The 26455-nt window shown below is 46.1% G+C and overlaps 1 protein-coding gene across 1 annotated transcript in view; it reads right to left on the minus strand.

Moving 5' to 3' along the window:
* Positions 1-8032: 8032 nt before the first annotated feature.
* SLC47A1 (solute carrier family 47 member 1) overlaps positions 8033-26455 on the minus strand; it is a 45692-nt gene continuing 27269 nt past the window's right edge. The window contains exons 7-17 of the mRNA XM_060685626.2: positions 23833-23930; positions 21835-21932; positions 19752-19865; positions 15108-15175; positions 14610-14718; positions 12908-12983; positions 11824-11893; positions 10477-10609; positions 9597-9691; positions 9066-9126; positions 8033-8619 (exon numbers count right to left, since the gene is read on the minus strand). Of these exons, the coding sequence (XP_060541609.2) occupies positions 8384-8619; positions 9066-9126; positions 9597-9691; positions 10477-10609; positions 11824-11893; positions 12908-12983; positions 14610-14718; positions 15108-15175; positions 19752-19865; positions 21835-21932; positions 23833-23930 (1158 nt within the window). The 3' untranslated portion in view covers positions 8033-8383. The remainder of the gene's footprint in view (positions 8620-9065; positions 9127-9596; positions 9692-10476; positions 10610-11823; positions 11894-12907; positions 12984-14609; positions 14719-15107; positions 15176-19751; positions 19866-21834; positions 21933-23832; positions 23931-26455) is intronic.

The following is a 26455-nucleotide window of genomic DNA, read 5'->3' on the forward strand; positions in this document are numbered from 1 at the left end:
CGCCCCGCCCCGGGAGACGCCCCGCCCTCCTGCGCGGAGGACACGCCCCCCCTCGCTCCCTCCCTCCCTTTCCCCGCCCGCTCGCTAGTCGCGCGTCAGCTTGGTCGTGTGAACGCGGGCGGGGCTGAGGGAGAGGGGAGGGGTTTCTTGGAAAAGGGGAGGGGGCAGAGGGGAAGGTGGGGGGGCTGGGTTGGGGGAAATTGGGGGGGTATGAGGGAGAAAGGGGGGGAGGGGGCTGAGTTGGGGGGTTTCTCTGAAAGGGGCGGGGGGGGGAGTGTGTGTGTGAGGTGAATTTGGGGGAATTGGGGTCGTGTGAAGGCGGCTAAGTTTTGGGGTTCCGTTTGGGGTACAAAGGAGGGGCAGGGGAGGGTGAAGGGGGGCTGAGATGGGGAATTGGGGGTCGTGTGAAGGCAGCCACTGTTGGGGTTCCTTTTGGGGGGGTATGAGGGAGAAAGTGGGGGAAGGGCTGAGTTGGGGGTCTTCTGTGAAAGGGGCGGGGTGTGTGAGGTGAATTTGGGGAATTGGGGTCGTGTGAAGGCAGCTAAGGGTTCCTTTTTGGGGGGTACAAGGGAGAGTCAGAGGAGAAAGTGGGGGAGGCTGAGTTGGGGGGTTTCTTTGAAAGGGACGGAGAGGGGTCCAAGGTGAATTGGGAGCCATTGGGGAATTGGGGGTCGTGTGAAGGCAGCCACTGTTGGGGTTCCTTTTGGGGGGGTATGAGGGAGAAAGGAGGGGAGGGGGCTGAGTTGGGGGCTTTCTTTGAAAGGGATGGAGGGGGGTGATGAGGTGAATTTGGGGGAATTGGGGTCGTGTGAAGGCGGCTAAGGGTTCCTTTTTGGGGGTACAAGGGAGGGGAAGGGGAGGGTGAAGGGGGGCTGAGATGGGGAATTGGGGGTCGTGTGTAGGCAGCCTTTTGGGGGGCTAGGAGGGAGAAGGGTATGAGGGAGAAAGTGGGGGAGGGGCTGGGTTGGGGGCCTTCTTTGAAAAGGGCAGGGGGTGATGAGGTGAATTTGGGGCCATTGGGGAATTGGGGTTGTGTGAAGGCGGCTAAGTGTTGGGGTTCTTTTTGGGGGCTACAAGGGAGGGGCAGGGGAGAGTGAAGGGGGGCTGAGTTGGGGAATTGGGGGTCGTGTGAAGGCAGCCACTGTTGGGGTTCCTTTTGGGGGAGTATGAGGGAGAAACGGGGGGAGGGGGCTGAGTTGGGGGCTTTCTTTGAAAGGGACAGAGGGGGGTGATGAGGTGAATTTGGGGCCATTGGGGAATTGGGGTCGCGTGAAGGCGGCTAAGGTTTCCTTTTTGGGGGGTACAAGAGAGAGGCAGAGGGAAAGGTGGTGGGGGCTGAGTTGGGGAATTGGGGTCGTGTGAAGGTGGCTAAGTGTTGGGGTTCCTTTTGAGGGAGGGATAGGAGAAAGTGGGGGAGGCTGAGTTGGGGGGTTTCTTTGAAAGGGACGGAGAAGGGTCTGAGGTGAATTGGGAGCCATTGGGGGTCGTGTGAAGGCAGCCAGTGTTGGGGTTCCTTTTGGGGGGAGGTATGAGGGAGAAAGTGGAGGAGGGGGCTGAGTTGGGGGGTTTCTTAGATAGGGGCGAGGGGGGGAGTGTGTGTGTGAGGTGAATTTGGGGCCATTGGGGAATTGAGGTCGTGTGAAGGCGGCTAAGGGTTCCTTTTGGGGGGTACAAGGGTGGGATAGGGAAAGGGGGGCTGGGTTTGGGGATAGTTTTAAAGTGGCTGTGGGAGGGAGGCATAGGGGGAAGATGAGGGGGGGGCACTGGGTTGTGGGCAATCCCACCGCATTCATCTCCAGCTGGGGGGAATTTGGGTCGTGTGAAGGCAGCCAGTCTTGAGGTTCCTTTTGGGGGTTGTGAGGGAGGGATAGGGGAAGGTGGGGAGCCTGGGTTGGTGTTTCTTTTAAAGAGGCAGTGCGAGGGAGGGGGAGACAGGAAGATGGGGGGAGGGCTGGGTTGGTGGGACCACAGGCAGGCACAGTGGCCAGCCAGCCAGCCAAGCTTTGGTTGTATGAATGTAGGCAGGGTTGGGTTTATTTTGTGGGGGGGCGCAGTATGAGGGAGAGGCAGACGGGAAGGGGGCGCTGGATTCTGGGAGTAATCCCTGCTCTTTCAGCTGCCAGCTAGTGGAGTTTGGGCCAAGAGGGTTGTGTGAATATGAGCCATGTTGGGGTTGCTTTTGGGGGGGCGGCAGGAGGGAGGGACAAGAGGAAGGTGGAGGCTGGGGGGAACACCCTGCTCATCCACCCTCCAACTGGGGTTTTGGGGTTCTTTTAAGGGGTGGAATAGCAGGGTTTGGGAGAGGATCCCAACTGCTCAGAGACCAGCCGGTCATGTGAACGCAGACGGGGTTGGCTCTTTTGGGGGGTGGGAATGAGGGAGGGGCCAATGGGAGGTGGGGGGGACACTCAGACACCGTGTTGGGGCTCCTTTTGTGGGGTGGTACGAGGGAGGGACGAAAGGGAAAAGACCCCTCTGGGGGGCAGCTCAGACGCCAGCTAGCCAAGGTTGGGTTGTGTGAACATGGGTGGAGTTGGGGTTGTTTGGGGGGGGGTCTGTGTGAGGGCAGGATACGAGGTGTGGGGCAGCTGGATGGGGGACACCCCACACATTCATCCCCCAACCATGAGAAGCTTTAAAAATATTCAAATCCATCTTGGTTACCCATTTACACTCAGTTGGTAAATCTAGATTAAGATTTAGCATTAAGATTAACAGAGTTGGAAGGGACCGTACAGGTCATCTAGTCCAACCCCCCAGCCCAAGCAGGGTCTCCTACATCTGCCTCTACCTAGGATCAAACTCACAACCTCCTGATTGTGAGGCAAGAGCTCCACCTTTAGGCCACAGCAGCTTAGAAATGCTACTATAGGTCAGGGCTCTTCACAAACTTGCAACCTTAAGACTTCTGGACTTCAACTCCCAGAATTCCTCTGGCAGCATGGAAGTCTTACAAGCTGCCAAATTTCTCCAAAACTTGGAGAACCCATCCCACCTTTACTTCCCCAAGCTCACAATATCTTTTTTCTTTCTTTCTATTATATACCCTCGCTAAAACAACCCTATAAGGTAGGCTGGCCAGAAGCGGGAGCCTTGGAATCACCCGGTGCCTTTTTCGTGACTGTGGGTGGACTCGAACCCAAGTCTTCTCTGGACTCGGTGGAAAAAGTTGGGAGAGAGAAGGTCTTGAGAGAAAAAGGACTGAGCCTTGACTTCCCCTGTGTTTTGGTGGATTCTTGCACATCGTGCCAAATTAAGTCATTTTTTTTTTCCAGGAAAGAGAAGAAGTTAATTTTGCCTTTTAGCCAAACAATGTTCATTTCCAACAAGGACAACAAACCAGGATCCAAGCAAACCTCAGTTTGTCGCAGCCCAAGATTTCCTCCATCCGGTATTCCGATATTACAAAACCATTCAAGTTAAACCAACTAGCAACTGGGTGCTTTGTGTTGTCTTAATATTGGAGGAAGTTGGGCTGTTTCATATGCAGGTTATCCTTGATTTACGACCACAACTCAGCCCAAAATTTCTGTCGCTAAGCGAGACTGTTGTTAAATGAGTTTTCTCCCATTTTACACCAGCAGTGGGTTTCACTTATTTTTACTACCAGTTCGCCGTGCGCACGCTTGCCTTTTGTGCATGCGCCCAGTCTCAAAAACGTGACTGAATAGGGCGGCATAGCGCCAGGACAGGCGGGCCCACCCATGATCTCCGCTACCGGTTCACACGAACCGGCTGAATACCACCTCTGTTTTACACCCCTTCTTGCCACAGTTCTTAAGTAAATCATTGACATTGTTAAGTTATTAATGCGGTTGTTAAGTGAATCTGGCTTCCCCCATTGGCTCTACTTGTCAGAAGGTCGCAAAAAAGGATCACGTGTCACTGGGACACTGCAACCATCATAAGTACATGCCAGTTGCCAAGTGCCCAAATTTTGACCACGGGGATGCTGCAACTGTGAAAAACAGTCATTTTTTTAAGTGCTGTTGTTACTTTGAATGGTCACTAAAATGCTGGCTAGGGAATTCTGGGAGTCAAAGTCCATCCATCTTAAATCATGCTGGCTGGGGAATTCTGGGAATTGAAGTCCACCCTTCTTAAAGCATTCTGGCTGGGGATTCTGGGAGTGGAAGTCCATCCATTTTAAACAATTCTGGCTGGGGAATTCTGGGAGTGGAAGCCCACCCCTCTTAAAGCATGCTGGCTGGGGAATTCTGGGAGTGGAAGTCCACCCATCTTAAAGCTGCTGAATTTGAGAAACATCGGTTTTTTTAAGTTGATAAAGGTTGCTTTCCTGCAAGACAAACCAAGTTTGGCTTTGCTTCTAAAAATATTGGCATGCCACCACACTGGCCACCCTCTCAGGGGATAGGTAACCCCCCCCCCAACAAGCCAAGATGGCTGAGTGGAGTGTTCAGAAGGACAAACTGCTGAAACCCCCAAATCTTGGGAAAATTACGATTTTCCAACTTCCATGAGAAAAGAGTCACTGTAGTAGCTGTGAGGTTCAGGCGCCCCCTTGTGGCTTCTAAGGAAAAAACGTTTTTTTAATTCAAATTTATTTTATTGAATTTAATTCCTTGCATTAGAAATGCAGCTCAGGGTGGATTTTCCGTGCGTCTCTCATTTGGTATTGTTTTTATTTCTTTTAATCATTTCTTAAGATTTGCTTGCTGCCCATCTCGTTTGGTTTGCTGCTTCTCTTATTATTAGGGGGTATATTAATATTTAGGAAAGGGGACCACCAGGTAACTTTTCTGCCCCGTTTCGCTGGAGTTCTCTTTGTCCTGGTGAGAAGCCACTCTGAATTTCTGATGGATAACAAGAGTGAGATCTTTGATCAAAGGCTGAATGCTCTCCTTGGTGGTATCCTTTTTTTTTTTTTACAATGAGTACTTTGCCTTGTTTAATGGTAGAATGGTAGAATCTAATATTGGAAGGTGACCTTGAGGTCATCCAGCCCAACCCTTGCTCAGATTTGAGTCAGGGAAGACATCTTTTTCTTCTTAGGACTGGATTTCCAATCTTGTTTCCTGGCCTACCTCAAAGGGAGGTTTCAAGACAGCATAATTCTTACACATGATCTGCAATGTTGCATAAATGATAGCTAGTCCTTAACTTACAACTGGTTGCTTAGCAATCATTCAAACTTACAAAAGACACCCGCCCCATCCCCCCAAAAAACCAAAATATTTACCAATGGACTGGCCCCAGGTCATGTGATCACATTTGGGACGCTTGGCAACCAGACTACATTTGTGTCCGTTTGCAGCATCAACTAACCATGATTCATGGTTTTGTCAGAAACCGGTTTCTGGCACAAACCATCATAGCGAACAATGGGTTCACTTAAACAACCGTCGCATTTACTTAACAACCTCCCCACAAAAAAGATGGAAAAATTGGGTGCAGTCACATGGAGACCTACTTAATGACCAGCATTCAATTGTGGTCATAAGTCAAGGACTACCCATATTTAAAGTATCTCTTTTTAGAGAGACTAAGAAATTTTATGGGGTCAGAAAGTGAGAATTTAGGTTTTTTTGGTAGGTTCATGTCTTGACATTAGCTGACTGACTTTTGCTATATTACAGTGATGGCTAACCTTTTTGTCATTGCATGCCAAAAGCGAGGGAGTGCGGGGGGGATCATGCATGCACATGCCCACACTCATAATTCAATCGCACCCGTGCCCCGCCCCCACACATTTGTGCACGACCCCCCCCCGCACTTCTCCCGCTTTTGTCATGCGATGGCAAAAAGATTACCGGTGGGCCGGGTAGGCCTGTTTTTTGCCCTCCCCAGGCGCCAGAGGTTTTCTTGGAGCCTGGAGAGTGTGAAAATGGCCTTCCCCACCCATCCACCTCGAGGCCATCCGGTAGGCCCTTAAGGCCTGAAAATCAGCTGGCCGGCGCACTGAGCTAGGGTAACACTTGCGTGCCCACAGATACGGCTCCACGTGCCACATGTGGCACGCGTGCCATAGGTTCTCCATCACGGCTATATTATTTTGGAACTTTAGGGAAATAATGGCGTGCGTCAGTCCTTGTGACTAGAATGGCCTTTGAAGACGAACCATCCAGAGTTAAAAAAAATAAACCGTTAAGAAATACTACGCGGAGTAACGCTCAATCTTGGAGAAGATATCCAGATGTTGGGATGTGTCTCCACCTAGAAAGACCAGAATCGTGCAAAACACGGTTTTCCCTGTGACCATCTATAGAAAGTTGGGACTTTGGTGAAGAAGGAAAGGAAGAGTATTGAAGACTTAGAACTTTGGTGTTGGAGAAGACAACTGAGAGGACCACGGATGGTCAAGAAAACCAACCAATAGATCATCAAACAAGTCAACGCAGAGTTCTCCCTCGAGACACAAATGACCAGGTTCAAATCATCCCATGATGTGAAGACCCAACTTTCTGGAGAAGAAGACTCTCTGATACTGGGAAAGGTGGGAGAAGAAGACAACCAACAGTAAGGTTGAGGGACTCAAATTATGGGGCCACCATTGGAAGAACTGAAAGATTAAATTGGGGACAGATCTTCCTGGAGAAAAATATTACCCTGTTTCCCCGAAAATAAGACCCAATCAGAAAATAAGTCCTAGCATGATTTTTCAGGATGCTCGTAATATAAGCCCTACCCCCAAAATAACCCCCCGTTAAGATTGTCAGCCAGATGGATGCATTTAATACCGTATTTCCCCCAAAATAAGACCTAACCAGAAAATAAGCCCTAATTCTTTGGAGCAAAAATTAATATAAGACCCGGTCTTATTTTTAGGAAAACATGGTATCTATGAGGTCACTAAGAGATGACACTGAATTGATGGCATATAATCAAACTGGAAGACCCAGCTCTCTTGAGGAGAAGCTCTTATGCTAGAAAAGCTGGAAGAAAAGAGGACAACTAATAGCCAGGTGGAGGGGACTCAGTCACAATGCTAATGGGAACATCACTGGAAGACTTGAAGAAACACATTGGGGAAGGATTCCTTTGAATTATGGATGCTGGAGAAGATTCCTGAGAAGATCATGGAAAGCCATGAAAACAACTTGATGGATCATTGAAATAAATCAACCCAGAGTTCTCGCTCAAAACATCAGTGAGCAAGCTCAAACAATCCTATTTTGGACATATGATGTGTTTTAGAAGTTTGGAGAAGTCCATAATTGTGGGGAAAGTAGGAGGGAGGAAGAGGGGAAGGGGAAGGAGGAGGAGGAGGAGAACAAAAGAAGAAACAAAAGAAACACAAAAGAAGAAAAGAAGGAAGAAGAAAGAATAGAAGGAGGAGGAAGAGGAAAAGAAGAGAAGAAGAGGAGGAGGAGAGGAAGAAGAAGAAACAAAATTAATCACAAAAGAAGAAACACAAAAGAAGGAAGAAGAGGAGATGGCTCCAACAGCACCATGGAAATTCACCGTTTTTATGCACATCAAAAATCGGGAGCTTTTGTCGACTCATCAAAGCTGCCATCTTGACTTTTTTGACCACATCTGGGGACCTCCTAGGAGCACAGCATTAACATTGCTGATGGAAACCCTGAAGCTGACCTAACCGAAGCAAACTAGAAGCTTCAGTGCTGCCACATCGGAGCTGAGGGATGAGGGTGGGGAGGGGGGAAGAGATTAGAGATAGCTGGGGTTGTGTAGTCAAAATAAAATGCTTTCTCTTGGGAACCAAGGACGTTCTCGCATCTGGTCACAGGGAGGAGGAGTGATGTCACCAGGCAACCAGACAGTGCCTTGATTGGACCATGTGACTAATAGTTTTGAGAAAGTAACAAACGTTTACTTTTTATTAGGTGAAAACCGCGGAAACCTTCAGAGTCAGCTTTCACCAGCCTGTGCCAATATGATATATCCAATAAATGTATTATTTGAGGAATCTATCCGCCTGAGTTTTGATTGCTGTGGTTATATTACTTGGTACCCTGATAGCTGATGGAAACCATGAGTGGTCAATCAAACCTTCAACAGTTTTCTTAAAAACAGGAATTTTATCAATGAACGTGTACAGAAGACACCTGGATTTATTCCAATGTGGGGTTTTTTTCTTTCTTTTTTAATATCTATTTTTATTTTATTCCAAAAAAGTTAAAATACAAAACACCATTTTTTTTAAAAAAAAAATTTTTTTAAACACCTGGATTTATTCCAATGTGATTTCCCAAACACCTTTAAAGGCGAGTTAAGTCTTTCCATCATGTTGAGAAATCACGTCCAGCGGGTTAGTCCAGGCCGATGGTAGAGGAGCAACTGTCCCTCGGGATCAGATCCAAGCTGGATCACTTTTGGATCCTCTGGGATGAACACTGATGAGGTGAGAAGGTCTCCCCTTCCAACAGGCTGCCCTGTCCAGTCCTCCCATGCTGTACAGTTCTCAGAGCAGGAGATGGATGAGAACCCCCAAAACCAAGATGGCAACGGCTAACAGCAAGGCCAGTCCACGCCGGAGAAGAAGTTGCTTGCAGGATAAGGCACCTGGTGTCGGAGAAGTGATAAACTGGGGCATCTCTTCACCAGGAAAGGGTTGATGATCCCCTAAGTTTTCACCCGGGTGGACAAGACAACTGAGGGTATCTCCGTTGGGCACCTCCAAATTCATCGCAAGATAATCTGTGTATAGACCACATGCAAAGGAGTAAACGTTACTGATTGATACGCTCGACATGGCCATCTGATGCTGGTGAATACACAGTAGGCCTGGCCTAAGAACCACAACTGGGTCACTTACTGTCTCATCCCAACCCACCTCACAGGATTGTTCTGGTGGGGAAAAAGAGGAAGGCGTATTGGATATATTCGCCATCTTGAATTATTTGCAAAAATAATAAAGGTGGAATCCAGAGAAATAAATAAAATAGATGGCCTTGCATTGACCAAATGTAAAATGCAGTCAGTGAATAAATACATTGAATAAACCTTGTTAAGAGCCAACGGGTGCTTTTAAAAGTTCTTCAAAAGTTTTTCACATTCTGTTAAAAAAAACAAAAAGGCTTCCTTTTGAAAACCACACACGTCACATCACATCACACAAAGAGTAAGGGATAGGCCATTTTTACCTGCACTAACAGAATCCTCAGCACTTCCTTGTCTGACTGTTAGTCCAGCTCGAATCTGAGCCTAAGAGAAACAAACAAGCAGAATAAAATTGAAGACTGTGTGAAGAGCCAGGATGCCATAGTACAGAGTGTTAAACTCAAGGCCCGGGGGGTGGATCCGGCCCACGGGGTCCTTAGATCTGGCCCGCAGGGCTGCCCTGGAAACAGCAAAGGACCGGTCCGTGGTGCCACTGCCAGTGAAAATGGAGCTCGGGAGGGCTGCATGCGGCCGGCCCGAGCTCCGTTTTCGCTGGCAGAGTGCTCGGGCCTCCGCGCCCAGACACGAGTGACGTTGAGCTGGCCCTGACCACGCCCACCACGCCCCCTCAAGGTCAAACACAACCCTGATGCGGTCCTCAATGAAATCAAGTTTGACTACCCGTGCCATAGTAGTTCATGGTTTGCTGCTGTTCTGAGCCAAGCCCATGAACCCATTCCTCAGCTGGTACTACTGAGGACAAGGCGCGATCAAATCTGCAGGCAGAGATTTACCTCTTCGGCGGCTTTTTTCCAGTTCATGCGTAAGACGACAACCAAGAAGGATGCGGCTTGCAGAGAGATGCAGACAATTAAACCGGTCCACAGGCCTGCAAGGAGAGCAAGAGGTTGACTACAGAGCCCTGTTTCTCAACCTCTGCAGCTTTAAGACGGGTAGACTACAATTCCCATGGGAATCCTGGGAGTTGAAGTCCACCTGTCTTAAAGTGGCTAAGATTGAGAAACATTGCCTAGACTAGAATTTAAAGCTGTGTATAAAAGCCTCCTCCCGTTTTCCCCCATAACAACCCTGCGAAGTGGGTTGCATCAAAATTACTCTGGGCTGAGGAGGGGATTGCCGGCTAGGGAATTCTGGGACTTGAAGTCCGCCCATTTTAAAGCATGATGGCTGGGGAATTCTGGGAGTTGAAGTCCACCCCTCTTAAAGCATGCTGGCTGGGGAATTCTGGGAGTGGAAGTCCACCCCTCTTAAAGCATGCTGGCTGGGGAATTCTGGGAGTTGAAGCCCACCCCTCTTAAAGCATGCTGGCTGGGGAATTCTGGGAGTGGAAGTCCACCCCTCTTAAAGCATGCTGGCTGGGGAATTCTGGGAGTGGAAGCCCACCCCTCTTAAAGCATGCTAACTGGGGAATTCTGGGAGTTGAAGCCCACCCCTCTTAAAAACCGCTGAGGTTGAGAAACACTATTTTAGTGAGTTTGCCTGTGGAACTCACTGCCACCGGATGGGCAGGGAACCCACTGTGACTCCTCAAGGGGATCTCAAACACTGCACGAGGCACATCTGGCTGGTGCTCTTAAGAGTCCCACAGACCGAGCCAAACATCTGGAGGAGGACAGATTGCAAAGGGGAAACGGCATCTCCTGGCCGGCTCACCCATGACGCCCAGCTTGTACACGAACATCAGCGTAATCCCGATGGGCAACCCGATGACGTAGTAGCCCACCGCGTTGGCGATGGCGCCAATTTTCTGCTTGCCGGCGCCCCTCAGCACCCCTCCGCAAGTGGCCTGGCGAATGGAGGCAGAGCAGGGAGGTTAGGGCAATCCTCTAAAAGAGTCTCCGAGAAGCGTCACTCAATCCTGAGATAAGGATGGCTTAAAATCCCACTCGGCTGGCCTACCTCACAAGGTTGTTGTCCCAAAAACAGGCACATTCTGTTGAGCTGCTTGGAATAAGCCCAGGAAATGCGGCTGCCGCAAAAGACACAAATCCGTTTTCAAAAGTTTCTACGATTTTAGAGCCGCCATCCACCTGCAAGGGGGAGGGGGGGCTCTCCTGGCGTGTCTCTGCATGATGCCCTGTTCTGGCATCTCAACTAGTATAGGTAGTCCTCGACTTACAACAGTTCATTTAGTGACCGTTCAAAGTTACAACGGCACTGAACAAAATGACTTAGGGCCATTTTTCACACTTAACGACTGTCGCAGCGTTCCCCCATGATCACGTGATCAAAATTCAGATGCTTGGACACTGACTCATATTTATGACGGTCGCAGTGTCCCCAGATCACGTGATCCCCTTTTGCGATCTTCTGACCAGCAATCGGGGATGCCCGATTCGCTCAACAACTGTGCTAGTAACCGAACAGCTGCAGCGACTCACTTAACAACCGTGGCAAGAAAAGTTGTAAAATGGGACAAAGCTCACTTAACAACCGTCTCGCTTAGCAACAGGGATTTTTGGCCTCAATTGCGGTCATAAGTTGAGGACTACCTATAGGGGTTGAGAGCCCACTTCGACCTGCAGGAGAGACCCTCCTGGTGTGTCTCTGCATGATGTCCTGTTCTGACCTCCCAATCAATATTCACTGATCCTGCCTTGCAGGCAAGTAGATTGTACGTCTGAATCTGAGGTAACCTGGGCCCCACACCTCAAAATATTACTTTCTTCTGACCCACACAATCTGCTCGCACTTCAGGTCCTGCCAATGCTAGGACTCCCCTGAGGGCTAAAATCCAAATAAAAGCAGTCATAAAAAAGTCATTTATCCAACCGCTACGATTTCCACCGGAACGGGATCTATTTGTAATCATGAGGACTAGAAACCTCCTCCTTTTAAAAGTTCAAAAAAAAAAAAGAGAGAGAACTTAATAAAAGTTCTTTTTTTTTTAACTTTTAAAAGGAGCAGGTTTCTAGTCCTCAGGGCTACAAAGTCCGTTTGGGCGCCAAGAGCATCCCACCCACCCCCAACCCGTGGCATTGCGCAACGCCGGAAACTCACCGCCGTGGCATCGAACAGGTGAAAGGGTGAGAAAATCAGCATAACTTTGGAGACCAAAGCAACAATCTCTCTATTGAGGGAAAAAGATATATATATATAAGGAGATCTGAGTTCTAAAGTGTGCACATGTTGTGGCCCGTCAGCGGCCTGTGTGGATTGTAGCTGACTCTGACAGCGAGGAGGCTGGTGTGGTGTTGCACCAGCAGCCTGTGCAGCTGGCACTCGAGTCGAACAATGAGGAGGCTGGAGAAGATGTGGTGCCAGAGGCAGGGACTCAGCCAGGGCCTTCAGAACCTCCAGAAGCTTCCATGGGTGAAGAGGAAGAAGAGGAGGAGCCTCTTCTCGATGCACGGGCGCGCAGAGTGGCCAAAAGGCAGGAGTGGCTCCTCAGGAGGAGGTCTCGAGAGTAAGGCTTGGGGCTAATTGGCCACTCCCTTAGCCTATTTAAGGAGGAACGCCGACTGAAGCAATTTGTAGGGAACAACTTTAGTTCATTGTCCTTCGCGTCTGGATTCTCTGCAAATTGCTTCTGGGCTTTCTGCCAACCTTAGTAAGATTGTGATTACTTTATCTTTGGTTTCTTGTAGGCTGTTAAGAAAGTTTATTAACAGCCTTTGTTTTGAAAAAGACTTGAGTTATTTTAGTAAATTAAGTTTTGTACAAACTTTGTGTCTGCTGCATTCTTTGGGGTCCGTAGCTGGGGCAGAACAGCACGGGAAAAAGTCCATTGGAAAATATAGGTAGCCTTAAACTTACAAACATTCATTTGGCATCCGTTCAAAGTTACAACAGCACTTAAAAAAAAGATTTATGGCCAGTCCTCGCACTTACGACCATCGCATCGACTGGCCCTGTTTGTGTGTGTTTGTGTGTGTGTCATCACAACTTTGGAAACAGTTTTAGTAAGCAAGTTTTGGCGGCTCCGTCGTAAGTTCGAATGGTCGTTAAACAACCGGTTGTAAATCGAGGACAGCCTGTACACGCAAAGGCATGACGGGCAGACTCCCATTCCTGCCTCCCTTCCCTTCCCTTCCTGGGGCGTCTTGAGAAAAAGAGGAAAAAAAAAACAAGGAGAGGCGCTCACTTGTCGTCCGTGAAGATGTAGGCCACCACGTCCTTCAGGGCCGCCAGCAGCGCCGCGAAAACCACCGCAAGGACCCCTGGGAAGGCAGAGGGGAGGGTTAGGGTCTGAAATGTGGGTCCCGGGGGGGTGGGGTGGGGGCATGTGCCAAGGGTTTCAGTCACACACACCCCTTCGCTACTCTAAGGACCCCAAACGATGCCTTGGGAGGGTGGCTGTGGGGGGTGTCGTCCAAGGCATTTTTCAAGTGGGGAGGGATAAATTGGGAGTTAAAGAAGCCAAGGGAGTCAAAGTAAGATCTCCCTCTCCATATTTATCTATATACCTATCTATCGAATTACCTATCTATCCATCATTCATATCTATCTAACTACCTATCTATCAATCATTCTGAATCAATCTATCATCTATCTATCTATCTATCTATCTATCTATCTATCTATCTATCTATCTATCTATCTTTATCCATCCACCCATGTATCCATCCCTATCTCTATCTTATCCTTCTATCATTTACTCATCCATTTCTCTATCTATTTCTCTATTTCGCTCTCTCTCTCTCTCTATTTATCTTCATCCATCCATCTATCCATCTCAAATCTAACTACCTATCTATCAATCATTCTGAATCTATGTATCTATCAATTTGTATCTATCTAATTTATCTCTATCATTATCCATCCATCCCTATCTCTATCTTATCCTTATATCATTTACCCATCCATTTCTCTATCTATTTCTCTATCTATCTATCTATCTATCTATCTATCTATCTATCTATCTATCTTCATCCATCCATCCATCCATCCATCCATTCATCTCAAATTTAACTACCTATCAATCATTCTGAACCTATGTATCTATCTGTATCTATCTAATCTCTATCTATCTATCTATCTATCTATCTATCTATCTATCTATCTATCTATCTTCATCCATCCATCCATCCATCTCAAATCTAACTACCTATCAATCATTCTGAATCTATGTATCTATCTGTATCTATCTGTATCTATCTAATCTATCTATCTATCTATCTATCTATCTATCTATCTATCTATCTATCTATCTATCTATCTATCTTTCTATCTATCTATCATTATCCATCCATCCATCCATCTCTATCTTATCCTTCTATCATTTACCCATCCATTTCTCTATCTATCTATCTATCTATCTATCTATCTATCTATCTATCTATCTTCATCCATCCATCCATCCATCTCAAATCTAACTACCTATCAATCATTCTGAATCTATGTATCTATCTGTATCTATCTATCTATCTATCTATCTATCTATCTATCTATCTATCTATCTATCTATCTATCTATCTATCTATCATTATCCATCCATCCATCCATCTCTATCTTATCCTTCTATCATTTACCCATCCATTTCTCTATCTATCTATCTATCTATCTATCTATCTATCTATCTATCTATCTATCTATCTTCATCCATCCATCCATCCATCTCAAATCTAACTACCTATCAATCATTCTGAATCTATGTATCTATCTGTATCTACCTAATCTATCTATCTATCTATCTATCTATCTATCTATCTATCTATCTATCTATCTATCTATCATTATCCATCCATCCATCCATCCATCCATCCATCCATCTCTATCTTCAACTCCCAGGATTCCCCAGCCGGCATGAACCCCACCCCCTCCTTGGCTTAAAGAGACATACACACCGGTGCAAAGGAGGGCCATGATGCACGACCTCTTGGCTTGGTCAGCATCCCCGGCGCCCAAGGCGTTCCCCACGCGGACACTGGAGGCCACGCTCATCCCCTGTGGCAGCTGAGAAAAAGCTTGTGTGAGTGAAGTCCTTGGTTTTTCACCCGTTTGGAGAGAAAAGTCATAAAATGGGGCAAAACTCACTTAACAATGGTCTCGCTCAGCATCAGAAATTTTGGGCTCAACTGTGGTCGTAAGTCGAGGCCTACCTGTACCAAATTCGATGGGTTTCAAAGCCCTTGTGGACCAAGATAATACTGTAAATCTTTACTTTCTATTAATTTTTTTAACCCTAGCAATGAGCTTTGCTGTTGCAGAGGACTTGTTGTCCCATATGTCTTGAGACGCAACGAGCAATTTTCCGTTTTACATAATGCTTCCTGCTTCTCACAGTCTCCCATAGGTGTTCATTCTTTCTCCTTCCCCGCCCTCCGAATTTAGCAAATTCTTACCAAATATGCGATGGTCGACAGTTCGTAGATGATGGACTGAGCTCCTAATTCCACCGTACTCATTAACCCTGATAGGAGAGAAACATGGTAGAGATCAGGGTGGATAAAAATAGTACAGTGGTTTAAAGCACCCTGTTATTAACACAGCTGCCTGCAATTACTGCAGGTTCGAATCTCGCCAGGCTCAAGGTCGACTCAGCCTTCCATCCTTTCTAAGATAGGTAAAATGAGGACCCAGTTTGTGGGGGCAATAAGCTGACTTTGTATAAATATACAAAAGGATGAAGGCTATTGCTTAACGCACTGTAAGCCGCCCTGAGTCTCCGGAGAAGGGCGGCATATAAATCAAATTTTTTTTAAAAAATGATTTTTTTAAAAAAATCAAAAAATCAGATTTTTTTTATTTAAATCGGATTTTTTTTTATTTAAATCAATTTTTTTTTTATTTTTATCGAATTTATTTTAATAAAAAACTTTTGGGGTAAAAATCTATCGTAAGATAGTTTTCTATTTAAGATACATAAATAATTTAGTTTATTCAGCATGAAATGGAGCTTAGTTATGTAGCAAGAGGCTGTATATTCTGCAACACTGGGACTATCGGTGAGTCAACGGTGGGTCAAAGGAGTAGCAGAGATGACAGTTGCTCTTTAAAAATTATGATTTAAATCGAGTTGATTTAAATCAAGCCTTTTTATACTAGGGATTTAAATCATGATTTAAATTGTGATTTAAATCAACTCGATTTAAATCAAATCCACCCTGGTAGAGATTCAGAAGAGTTACACAAAACAGTGAGACAAGCGGCAGATTGAACGGTAATACCCGTGTTTCCCCAAAAATAAGACCGGGTCTTATTTTCTTTTGGGCCTCAAAAGGGCTTATTTTCGGGAGATGTCTTATTTTTTTTCCATGTACAGGAGGCCCACTTCTTCTGCTTGCTTGTGGCGGGGAGACGGGACAGGAGGCCGCGTGGTATGCTAGAGCCGCTGCCACGAGGCAGGGGGGTAGAAGTGCCTCACACACCCCACCCCAGTTTACCTCAGAGCCCCTGCAGCCAGGCCACCCACACCCCGACACCTGCCTCGCCTTCCAGCCCCATCCAGCAGGACTCTACATGGCCACCGGCCCACTTCTTCTGCTTGCTCGCGGCCACAACGGAGCAGGAGACCGAACAACACACCAGTGCCGTGACCACGAGGCGAGGCGGAGTGTGGTGGAGGTGCTCCACGCGCCAGGCACTGGCTTACCTCAGGGCCCCAGGAGCCAGGCCATCCATGCCCCGACACATGCCTCACCTTGCGGCTGCGAGCGAGCAGAAGAAGTGAGCCCGCGGCCACGTGGGCACCTACTGCACATGGCTGTTGGTGCTGCCGCCACGTGGCAGGTGTTGGAGCATGGATGGCCTGGCTGCGGAGGCCCTGAGGTAAATTGGTGTGAGGTGCTTGCGGCGGCTCCACCTCCCACCTCATGGCCACAGCACTGCAAACAAGCAGATGGAATGGGCAGGCTCTTAAGTAGGGCCTATTTTGGGGGGATAGGGCTTATATCAGGGATGAAATGCTCCCAGTTCGGACCGGATCACCTGATCCGGTAGCGATGGAGGCGGGTGGTTCGGAGAACCGGTAGCTAAAATCCCTGCCCCCCACTCCATTACCCAGCTGAAATTTTAAAAAAAGCATTTTTTCTACAACCTCTTTGGCCGAAAAAATGCTTTTAAAAGTAAAAAAAAAAAAGCCTCTGATGATTGCGCGGCTCAGCTGGGATCATCAGAGGCTTTTAAAAGCATTTTTTCTACAACCTCTTCCGCTGAAGAGGTTATAGAAAAAATGTTTTTAAAGGGAAAAAAAGCCTCTGCTGATCAGGCAAGTCAGCTGGGATCGTCAGAAGCTTAAAAAAAAAAAAGCCTCTGCCGATCAGGCAAGTCAGCTGGGATCGTCAGAGGCTTTTAAAAGCATATTTTTTACAACCTCTTCAGCCAAAGAGGTTGTAAAAAAAAATGGTTTTAAAAGTAAAAAAAAAAAAAGTTGGCCACGCCTACTCAGTCATATTACCCCCACCCACCAAGCCACGCCCACAGAACCGGTAGTAACAAATTTTACATTTCACCACTGGTTTATATTATGCACAAACGTAAAAAAAAAAAAAAACATGCTAGGGCTTATTTTTGGGATAGGTCTTGTTTTTGGGGAAACAGGGTAGCAAAAATAAATATTCAAGAAATAGAATCTGCCTGCAAGCAAGAACTGGTGGGACCACAAAATAGACACAGTCGTGAATTTTGTCATCAACATTTGTCATTAATTAATTTAATTTAATTAATTCAATTTATATGCCGCCCCTCTCCGAAGACTCAGGGCGGCTCACAATACATTTTAAAAAATCATTATAAAAAACATTTAAAAATTAAAAACATTAAAAACTCATTCACGCCATTCATGGCCGGATCTCGCCAGATCACAAGAGCGAGATCAACGGCCCCAGGCCTGCCGGAAAAGCCAGGTCTTCACCGCTTTTCGGAAGGCCAATAGGGTGGGGATGGTCATTAGCGAAGTGATCAACATTCCATTTTGCAGCTACTAAGATTGTTGGACGAGCAGGTACAAAATCAGCCGGGGAAGGAATCGAAGCTTCGTCAGTCAAACAGGAGGGCTGATTTATCACCAGCTTATCAAGTATTTAGGAGACGGGGGGCTTGGCAGCACAAGGACACAACAACCAACAACTTAATAGCCAGCCATCAACACCCCAATCAACAACTAAAAAGCCACGTACAACAGACACCATATAAGCCACACACAAAATGGCCCAAAGAATACACGAAAGCCGTCATAAATGAAGAAAGCTGTTAAGGAATTCGCAGCGTAACCCTTGAATAGCAAGGGTGTGCACATGAAAGCGATTGAGAGTAGATACGAATAAGCACAGCCAACACACAGATACACTGAGTTGTGTTTACTTTCAGGAAATAGTAAGGCACAATCCAATAAACAGTCCAGGTCATACACATATAAAGCAGGAGACAGCAAAACGACAGTCCAGGGATAATCCAATAACAAAGTCTTCTTACCAGTCGTCGTAGTCATTCACAATAAACAGTTCTTCTGGATTTGCAAACAGTAGCATACAGAGATATCAGAGAGCAAGAACGGCAAAGAGAAACAAACCATGTTTCTAGCTCCCTCATAAGGAGATTGGCTACAGAGCTAACCAATCAGGACACAGTATGATGCAATACAGCAGACTTAAAGCTATATTGATGGTTTATATATTGCCAACTCAACAAGGTAGGTAATACTCATTTCCTAACAAAAGCTAAATTGCTCTGGTATTTTAGAATTGAAACAGACAAGGCACAAAACTTTCTCGATATGAAAAACCAAAAAAGTCCTGATAGTAGACATGACAGCAGAAGAGAAGAGAAAGAACTGGAGAAGATCACAAAAATAACAAAGACCCGCAAATAGAAACAGAACGACTGTGGCAAGAGAAAGCAAAGGCAGTACCAAAAGTGATAGGCGTTTTGGGCGCAATCCCAAAACATCTGGAGCACCACTTGAACGCCATCGGAATTGACAAATTCCCCATCGGTCAATTGCAGAAGGCAGCTTTGCTTGGAACAGCTTACATCCTGCCACGAAACCTTGAATATTATTAAACAGCAACATCTGGCTATCCCAGGTGCTTGGGAAGAACTTGACAGGTGGACAAAAATGGCAAATGCTGTCTGAACATCTGGCTGGCTGGGTGAGCACCACTCACCCATCGGAATTGACAAATTCACCATCAGTCAATTGCAGAAGGCAGCTTTGCTTGGAACGGCTTACATCCTTGCCACGAAACCTTGAATATTATTAAAACATTCACATCCGTCTATTCTAGGTCTTTGGAAGGACTCGATAGATGGACAAAAATGCCAGAATCCAGTCTGAACATCTGGCTGACCTTGCGACCGACCATCGTCATAATTAAAATAGATGCAGTTGGGGAAAACCTTTGAACCCAGTCGCATCACCGATAAAAACCAGACAATCTGATGGAATGCCATATTGTCATGGCCCATGCAGAGAAATTTGGGGCTCGGTTTTGGCCGTAAATTGAGGGCTAAGTCCTCGACTTACGGCAGTTCACTTAGTGACCGTTCAAAGTTACAACGGCACTGAAAAAAAATGAGCGTTTTTCACACTCACGACCGTTGCAGCATCCCCGTGGCCACGTGATCAAAATTCAGAACTCTTGGCACCTGACTCATACTTCTGACGGCGGCAGTGTCCCGGGGTCATGTGATCCCCTTTGGCGACCCTCTGACGGGCAAAATCAACGGGGAAAGCCCGATTCACTTAACAACCGTGTTCCTGACTTAACAGCTGCAGTGTTTCACTTAACAACTGTGGCAAGGATGGTCGTAAAACGGGGCACTGTTTAAAACCCTCATTTAACAAGTGTCCGTTTAAAATAGACTGTTTAAAACACTCATTTAACAAGTGTCTCGCTTAGCGACCTACGTTTCGGGCTCGGTTGTGGTCGTAAGTCGAGGACTACCTGTATAACTCCACCTCACCGTAGCAGCAACTCTCCCAGCGAGACAACAAAGAGACCCCTGCTGGGTGAGAGAGAGAGAGAGAAAGGGTCAGGGGGTCTCACCTGCCAGGAAGCTCCCGATCTCAAAGGTCCACCACTCGATGCAGATCATAAACATGCTGGGCAGGGCCAGCCGGATGAAGGGACCCCATTCCTGCAAACACTCCATCGTCCAGCCTGTAAAAGAAGATGGCCGCCGTGTCAGGGCGAGGGGACTGGGTCTCTGGGTCCCTCTGCGTGGGTCTATGTCTGTTTGTGTGTCTGTGTGTGGGTCTTTGTGTCTCAATAACAGAATAACAGAGCTGGAAGGGACATTGGACATCGGAGGCCATCTAGTCCAACCCTCTGGTCAGGGAGGAAACCCTGCACCATTTCAGACAAAGGGTTGACTAGCCTCTTCTTAAAAGTCTCCGGTGTGGGAGCAGAGTCTGTGTTTGCGTGTCTGTGTATCTGTGTGGGTGTCTGTTTTAGAATTAGAATTAGAATTAGAATAACAGAGTGGGAAGGGACCTTGGAGGTCTTCTAGTCCAACCCCCTGCTTAGGCAGGAGATCCAATACCATTTCAGACAAATGGTTATCCAATCTCTTATTGAAAACTTCCAGTGTTGGAGCATTTACAACTTCTGGAGACAAGTTGTTCCACTGATTAATTGTTATCACTTTCAGGAAATTTCTCCTTGTTTCTAGAATAGAATAGAATAGAATAGAATAGAATAGAATAGAATAGAATAGAATAGAATAGAATAGAATAGAATAGAATAGATGAAGTTGGAAGGGACCTTGGAGGTCATCTAGTCCAGCCCCTGCTTAAGCAGGAAACCCTACACCACTTTAGATAAATGGTTATCCAACTTCTTCTTAAAAACTTCCAGTGTTGGAGCATTCACAACTTCTGGAGGCAAGTAGTTCCACTGGTTAATTGTTCTCACTGTCAGGAAATTTCTCCTTAGTTCTAAGTTGCTTCTCTCCTTGATGAGTTTCCACCCATTGCTTCTTGTCCTGCCTTCAGGTGCTTTGGAGAATAGCTTGACTCCCTCTTCTTTGGGGCAGCCCCTGAGATACTGGAAGACTGCTATCATGTCTCCCTTAGTCCTTCTTTTCATTAGACTAGACATGCCCAGTTCCTGCAACCGTTCTTCGTATGTTTTATCCTCCAGTCCCCTAATCCTCTTGGTTGCTCTTTTCTGCACTCTTTCTAGAGTCCACATGTTTTTTACATCGTGGCGACCAAAACCGGATGCCGTATTTCAAGTGTGGCCTTACCAAGGCCTTATAAAGTGGTATTAACACTTCACGTAATCTTGATTCTCTCCCTCTGTTGATGCAGCCCAGAACTGCGTTGGCTTTTTTGGCAACTGCTGCACACGGATGGCTCATATTTAAGGGATTGTCCACTAGGACTCCCAAGATCCCCCTCACAGTTTGTCTATGTCTGCTTGTTTGTGTGTCTATGTATCTGTGGCGCATCAGTGTGTTTGTGTATCTGTTTGTGTATTTTCTGTGTGTGTGTGTGTCTATTTGTGTATTTGTGTCTGTGTGTCTGCATGCCGATGTCGGTATGTGTATCTGGTGTGTGTCTGTGAGCGTGTCTATGCCTGTGGGTTAGGATTATTTTTATTTATTTTATTTATTGGTTCAATTTATATATGCCGCCCTTCTCCGGAGACTCAGGGCGGCTTACAATGCGTTAAGCAACAGCCTTCAGACTTTTGTATATACCTGCTTAGTAGGGCTTTCGCCCCCCCCCCAAGCGGTGTTCTTTTTTATACAAAGTCAGCTTATTGCCCCCACAATCCGGGTCCTCATTTTACCTACCTCGGAAGGATGGAAGTCTGAGTCCACCTTGAGCCTGGTGAGATTCGAACTCACAGTAATTGCAGGCAACTGGCAGCTAAGTGCTACTTAACAGCATTTTAGTCCGCTGCACCACCAAGGCTCTTTATCGTACCCCACCCAGTGTCAACTTTGGTAAGACGAGGGGCCGTATAAAAATAGAATAAATAAATAACTGTCTGAAAACAAGGGCGTTCCTTCTCACGAAAATAAAAGAGAGGAACAAAAGTTTTGCCAGCTGTTCCGGTGATTCTCTCAATGGTTGCCCCCCCCTCCCTCCCCAGGTGGCAAAAATATTCCACTTTTTCCTACCTCCCCAGGTTTCCTTATGGATCTTTTTCCACCAGACGAAGAGGAAGAGCAGAAATGCTTGCAGGTTCTGTGAAAGGGTGTTGGCCCAGGCTGAACCCCTGTGGGAGAGAGAGAAAGACAGAGGGAGAGAGAGAGACAAAGAGAGAGAGAGAAAGAAGGAAAGAAAAACAGAAAGAGAAAGAGAGAAAGAGAGAGAAAGAGGGAAACAAAAAGAGAGAAAGAGACAGAGAGAAAGAGAGAGAAAGAAGGAAAGAAAAACAGAAAGAGAAAAAGAGAGAATGAGAGAGAGAGAGAGAGGAAAGGCAAGAGAGGGAAAGAGAGAGAGAGAAAGAGAAACAGAAAGAGAGTGAGAAAGAAAAAGAGATAGAAAGAGGGAAAGGAGGAAAGAAAAAGAGAAAGAGAGAAAGAGGAAAGGCAAGAGAGAGGGAAAGAGAGAGAGAGAAAGAGAAACAGAGAGAAAGAGAGAGGGGGAAGAGAGAGAGAGACAGAAAGAGAGAGGGAAAGAGAGAGAGGAAAGGAGCAAGAGAGAGAAAGAGAGGGAGGAAAGAGGAAAAAAGAGAAATAGAGAAGAAACAAAGAAACAGAAAGAAAAACAGAAAGAAAGAAACAGAAAGAAAGAGACAGAGAAAAAGAGAGAGAGAGAGGAAAGGCAAGAGAGAGGGAAAGAGAGAGAGAGAAAGAAAAATAGAAAGAGAGTGAGAGTGAGAAAGAAAAAGAGACAGAAAGAGGGAAAGGAGGAAAGAAAAAGAGAAAGAGAGAAATAAAGAAAGAGGAAAGGCAGGAGAAAGGAAAGAGAGAGAGAGAAAGAGAAACACAGAGAGAGAAAGAGAAAGAAAAAAGAGAGGGAAAGAGAGGGGGGAAAGAGAGAGACAGAAAGAGAGAGAGAAACAGAGAGAGGAAAAGAGCGAGAGAGAAAGAGAGGGGGGAAAGAGGAAAAAAGAGAAATAGAGAAGAAACAAAGAAACAAAGAAAAACAGAAAGAAAGAAACAGAAAGAAAGAGACAGAGAAAAAGAGAGAGAGAGAGGAAAGGCAAGAGAGAGGGAAAGAGAGAGAGAGAAAGAAAAATAGAAAGAGAGTGAGAGTGAGAAAGAAAAAGAGACAGAAAGAGGGAAAGGAGGAAAGAAAAACAGAAAGAGAAAGAGAGAAATAAAGAAAGAGGAAAGGCAGGAGAGAGGGAAAGAGAGAGAGAGAAAGAGAAACACAGAGAGAGAAAGAGAAAGAAAAAAGAGAGGGAAAGAGAGAGGGGGGAAAGAGAGAGAGACAGAAAGAGAGAGGGAAACAGAGAGAGGAAAAGAGCGAGAGAAAGAAAGAGAGGAGGGAAAGAGGAAAAAAGAGAAATAGAGAAGAAACAGAGAGAGAAACAAAGAAACAGAGAAAGAAAAACAGAAAGAAACAGAGACAGAGAGAGAGAGAGAGAAAGAGAGAGAGAGAAAAAGAAAGACAGGGAGAAAGAGAAAGAAAGTCAGTCTTAATGTTTGTTTGACTGAACTCATGAGAGCTAGCAACTTCATTCTTCTTACAGGTAGATTTACAACCACAGCAGAGACCAGAATTTCTATCATTAAACAAGGCAGCTATTAAATGCCTGACTGTACCCCCTCTTTTGCCACTATCGATAAGCATAACACTGCAGTCGTTAAGTGAATCCAGCTTTCCCCATTGACTTTGTTCATCAGAATGTCGCAAAAGGGGATCACCTGACCCCGGGACACTGCGACCGTCATAAATATGAGTCCGTTGGCCAAGCGTCTGAATTTTGATCGCCTGACCATGGGGATGCGGCAACGGTCGTAAGTGTGAAAAACGGTCCTAAGCCGCTATTTTTCCAGTGCCGTCCTAACTTCGAACGGTCACTAAACGAACCGCTGTAAATCGAGGGCTACCTGTCTTCTGGAAGATTTCAAGCCGCCTCTCGGGCTGTTTCACCCATGAGAAATTAAGAGCGTTAGGTTTTGAACCCGAGACTTTGGGCCAACGGGAAAATCTGTCGCACTTACACCACGCCCAGTTTGAAGGTGTGCAGGAAAATGGTATTCATGATCACATTCAACACGTTCACCACTACGCCGGTCACTACTTGAGGCAGGAGAACAGCCTGGAATGCAAGAAAAGGATCTGTGAACACAGGGGCATATTTCAGCAATGCTATGACGCAGGCGGAAGCTCAACTGGTTGAACTACAAAGCAAGGCCCAATGTATAAGCTACCTGCAGGCCCCAGACTTCTGACTTTGGGGACAGAAACATCCTAAGTAGAGGCAGCTATTTCTCTCTCTGGGCACAATGAGAATATATCTGCCGAACAAAACTCTGTACTGGCAACAGGAAAGGCATCCGGCCAATAAACACTCATCTCCATTCAGTTGCCCAGAACTCCACCCCGCAAGGGATTATGGAGTCATTAAAAGAAGATGATGAAATATTTACAATATTTTTTATAGATATCAAATAGTGAAGATGTTATTTGATTATACCTAGTGGATTTGTAGAGAATAAGATGAATAAGTTTATGCAAAGCTATTGGAATGTTTCCAGGAAGAATTAAAATAAGTGTATGGGGTAAAAAGTAAAAATAAGGTTTTTATAATATAATTTATTCGAGATTGGTTAAAATATTTTGTTAATGTGTTAATATCTGTAAGGGTTGGAGATGTGATGGTTAATTGTAAATGGGCTCGGATTGTGTAATGCTGGAAGAAAGAAGATTTGTTTATTATTGAAGAACGGACAAGAACGAAGTTGGATTGATTACTTTCAAGCAATAACTTGTTTAAATAGTTATATTTAAATATGAACAAGGGGAGTTAAAGTGCAAAAGGGAGATACATTTATAGATAGTTAGCTTATGTTTTTTTTTTATATGTTTGTTAAATGCTATATCCTGGATTTGCTCTGGGAAGTCCGGGGGGGGGGGATGGTTGGGGTAGGAGAGGGGAGGAGGGAAAGGAAAATATGTGTAAAATTTTAAAAAACTTTTTAATTAAAAAAAAAAGAGAAGAAGATGATGATGACATAAGCTCTCACTGTACATATGTAAACAATAAAGTGATCGGTATTTACCCATGTAGTAGGGCTGTATCCAGCAGTGGGTTTCACATTATGTTACTACCGGTTCTCCCTTCTCATCTTACCTTTCCTACTACCTTCTCCTATCTATGATTTATCACTTGTTGTATCTTATGATTAATGATTGTAACTATGATCTATATGATAGAAGACCTATCGCTTTGTTTATTTGCATGTACACTGCGAGCTTATGAACCGGAGACAAATCCCTTAGGGTGTCCAATCACGCTTGGCCAATAAAGAATTCTATTTTATGCTATTTCAGCGTTATCCTTCCTGGCAAACCGATGGGGAAGAAATGGAGGTAGTGACAGATTTTATCTTCCTGGGCTCCAAGATCACCGCAGATGGGGACTGCAGCCAAGAAATTAAAAGATGCTTGCTCCTGGAGAGGAAAGTTATAGCAAATCTAGACCGCTTACTAAAAAGCAGGGACATCACCCTGCCAACAAAAGAGCGTATAGTCAAGGCTATGGTTTTCCCAGTTGCTGTTGTGACCCCGACTCCCGAGCCTGTCCTAACAGAGGAAGAGGACTCAGAAGGTGATGGGGAGGAACTGACAAGGCCTCCCTCTCCAGGACCCTCCTCTCTGGCAATGCCTCAGGTTCCATCCGAAGGCCAGGAGGAACAGCCTGGAGGAAGGCATATCGGAGCACCAATTGATAGGGAGCGAGGATGATGAATCCTGGCTTGATCCCAGGCAGCGTCGGAGGGAGAAGCGTGCGCAGCAACGGAAGAGGTGTGGGAGGGCCAGAGATTGAGCTGAGTCACGGAGCCACGCCCCACCGGGAATAAAAGTGGGTGGGGCTGCTCTTCAGGCTTTGTGACGGTCAAAGTTAAAAACCTGAGAGTCACATCGCTTTACCTGAAGTCTGGCTTGTGCATATTTGGATTGGACCTTGGCTAAACTCTTGCTTCATGGATTACTTTTTTGCTACTGGACCGGACTGAGGATAAACTCTCTCTCGCTTACTGTGAGTGAAAACTGACTTGGCAGGCATTCGGCAGTTTGCTGCCAAAACCTTGGTCTGCCAAGAATTCTAATCTGTTTACCTAATAAAATATTGGCAGGCGTGCTTGGTATTACGTTTGCCTGTGTGAGGAAGGGGGACAGAACAGTTGCAATGTATGGCTGTGAAAGTTGGACCATAAGGAAGGCTGAGCGCCAAAGAATTGAGGCCTTTGAGGAGCTGGAGAAGACTCCTGCGAGAATTGAGACCTTTGAGATGCTGGAGAAGACTCCTGCGAGTCCCTTGGACTTCAAGGTGATCCAACCGATCAGTCCTAGTGGAGATCAACCCTGACTGCTCTTTAGAAGGTCAGATCCTGAAGAGGAAACTCAAATGCTTTGGCCACCTAATGAGAAGAAAGTATTCACTGGAGAAGAACCTAATGCTGGGAACGATGGAGGGCAAAAGAAGAAGGGGACGGCAGAGAACGAGGTGGCTGGATGGAGTCACTGAAGCAGTCGGCGTGTGCTTCAACGTAATGTGAATGATGTAGGAATAGTACAGGGTCAGCTATATGAACACTGAAGGACCCTCTTTATTCACAT

The sequence above is a fragment of the Pantherophis guttatus genome, chromosome 1 (assembly GCF_059756535.1).
Source record: "Pantherophis guttatus breed Tessera chromosome 1, ASM5975653v1, whole genome shotgun sequence".
NCBI lineage: Eukaryota > Metazoa > Chordata > Lepidosauria > Squamata > Colubridae > Pantherophis > Pantherophis guttatus.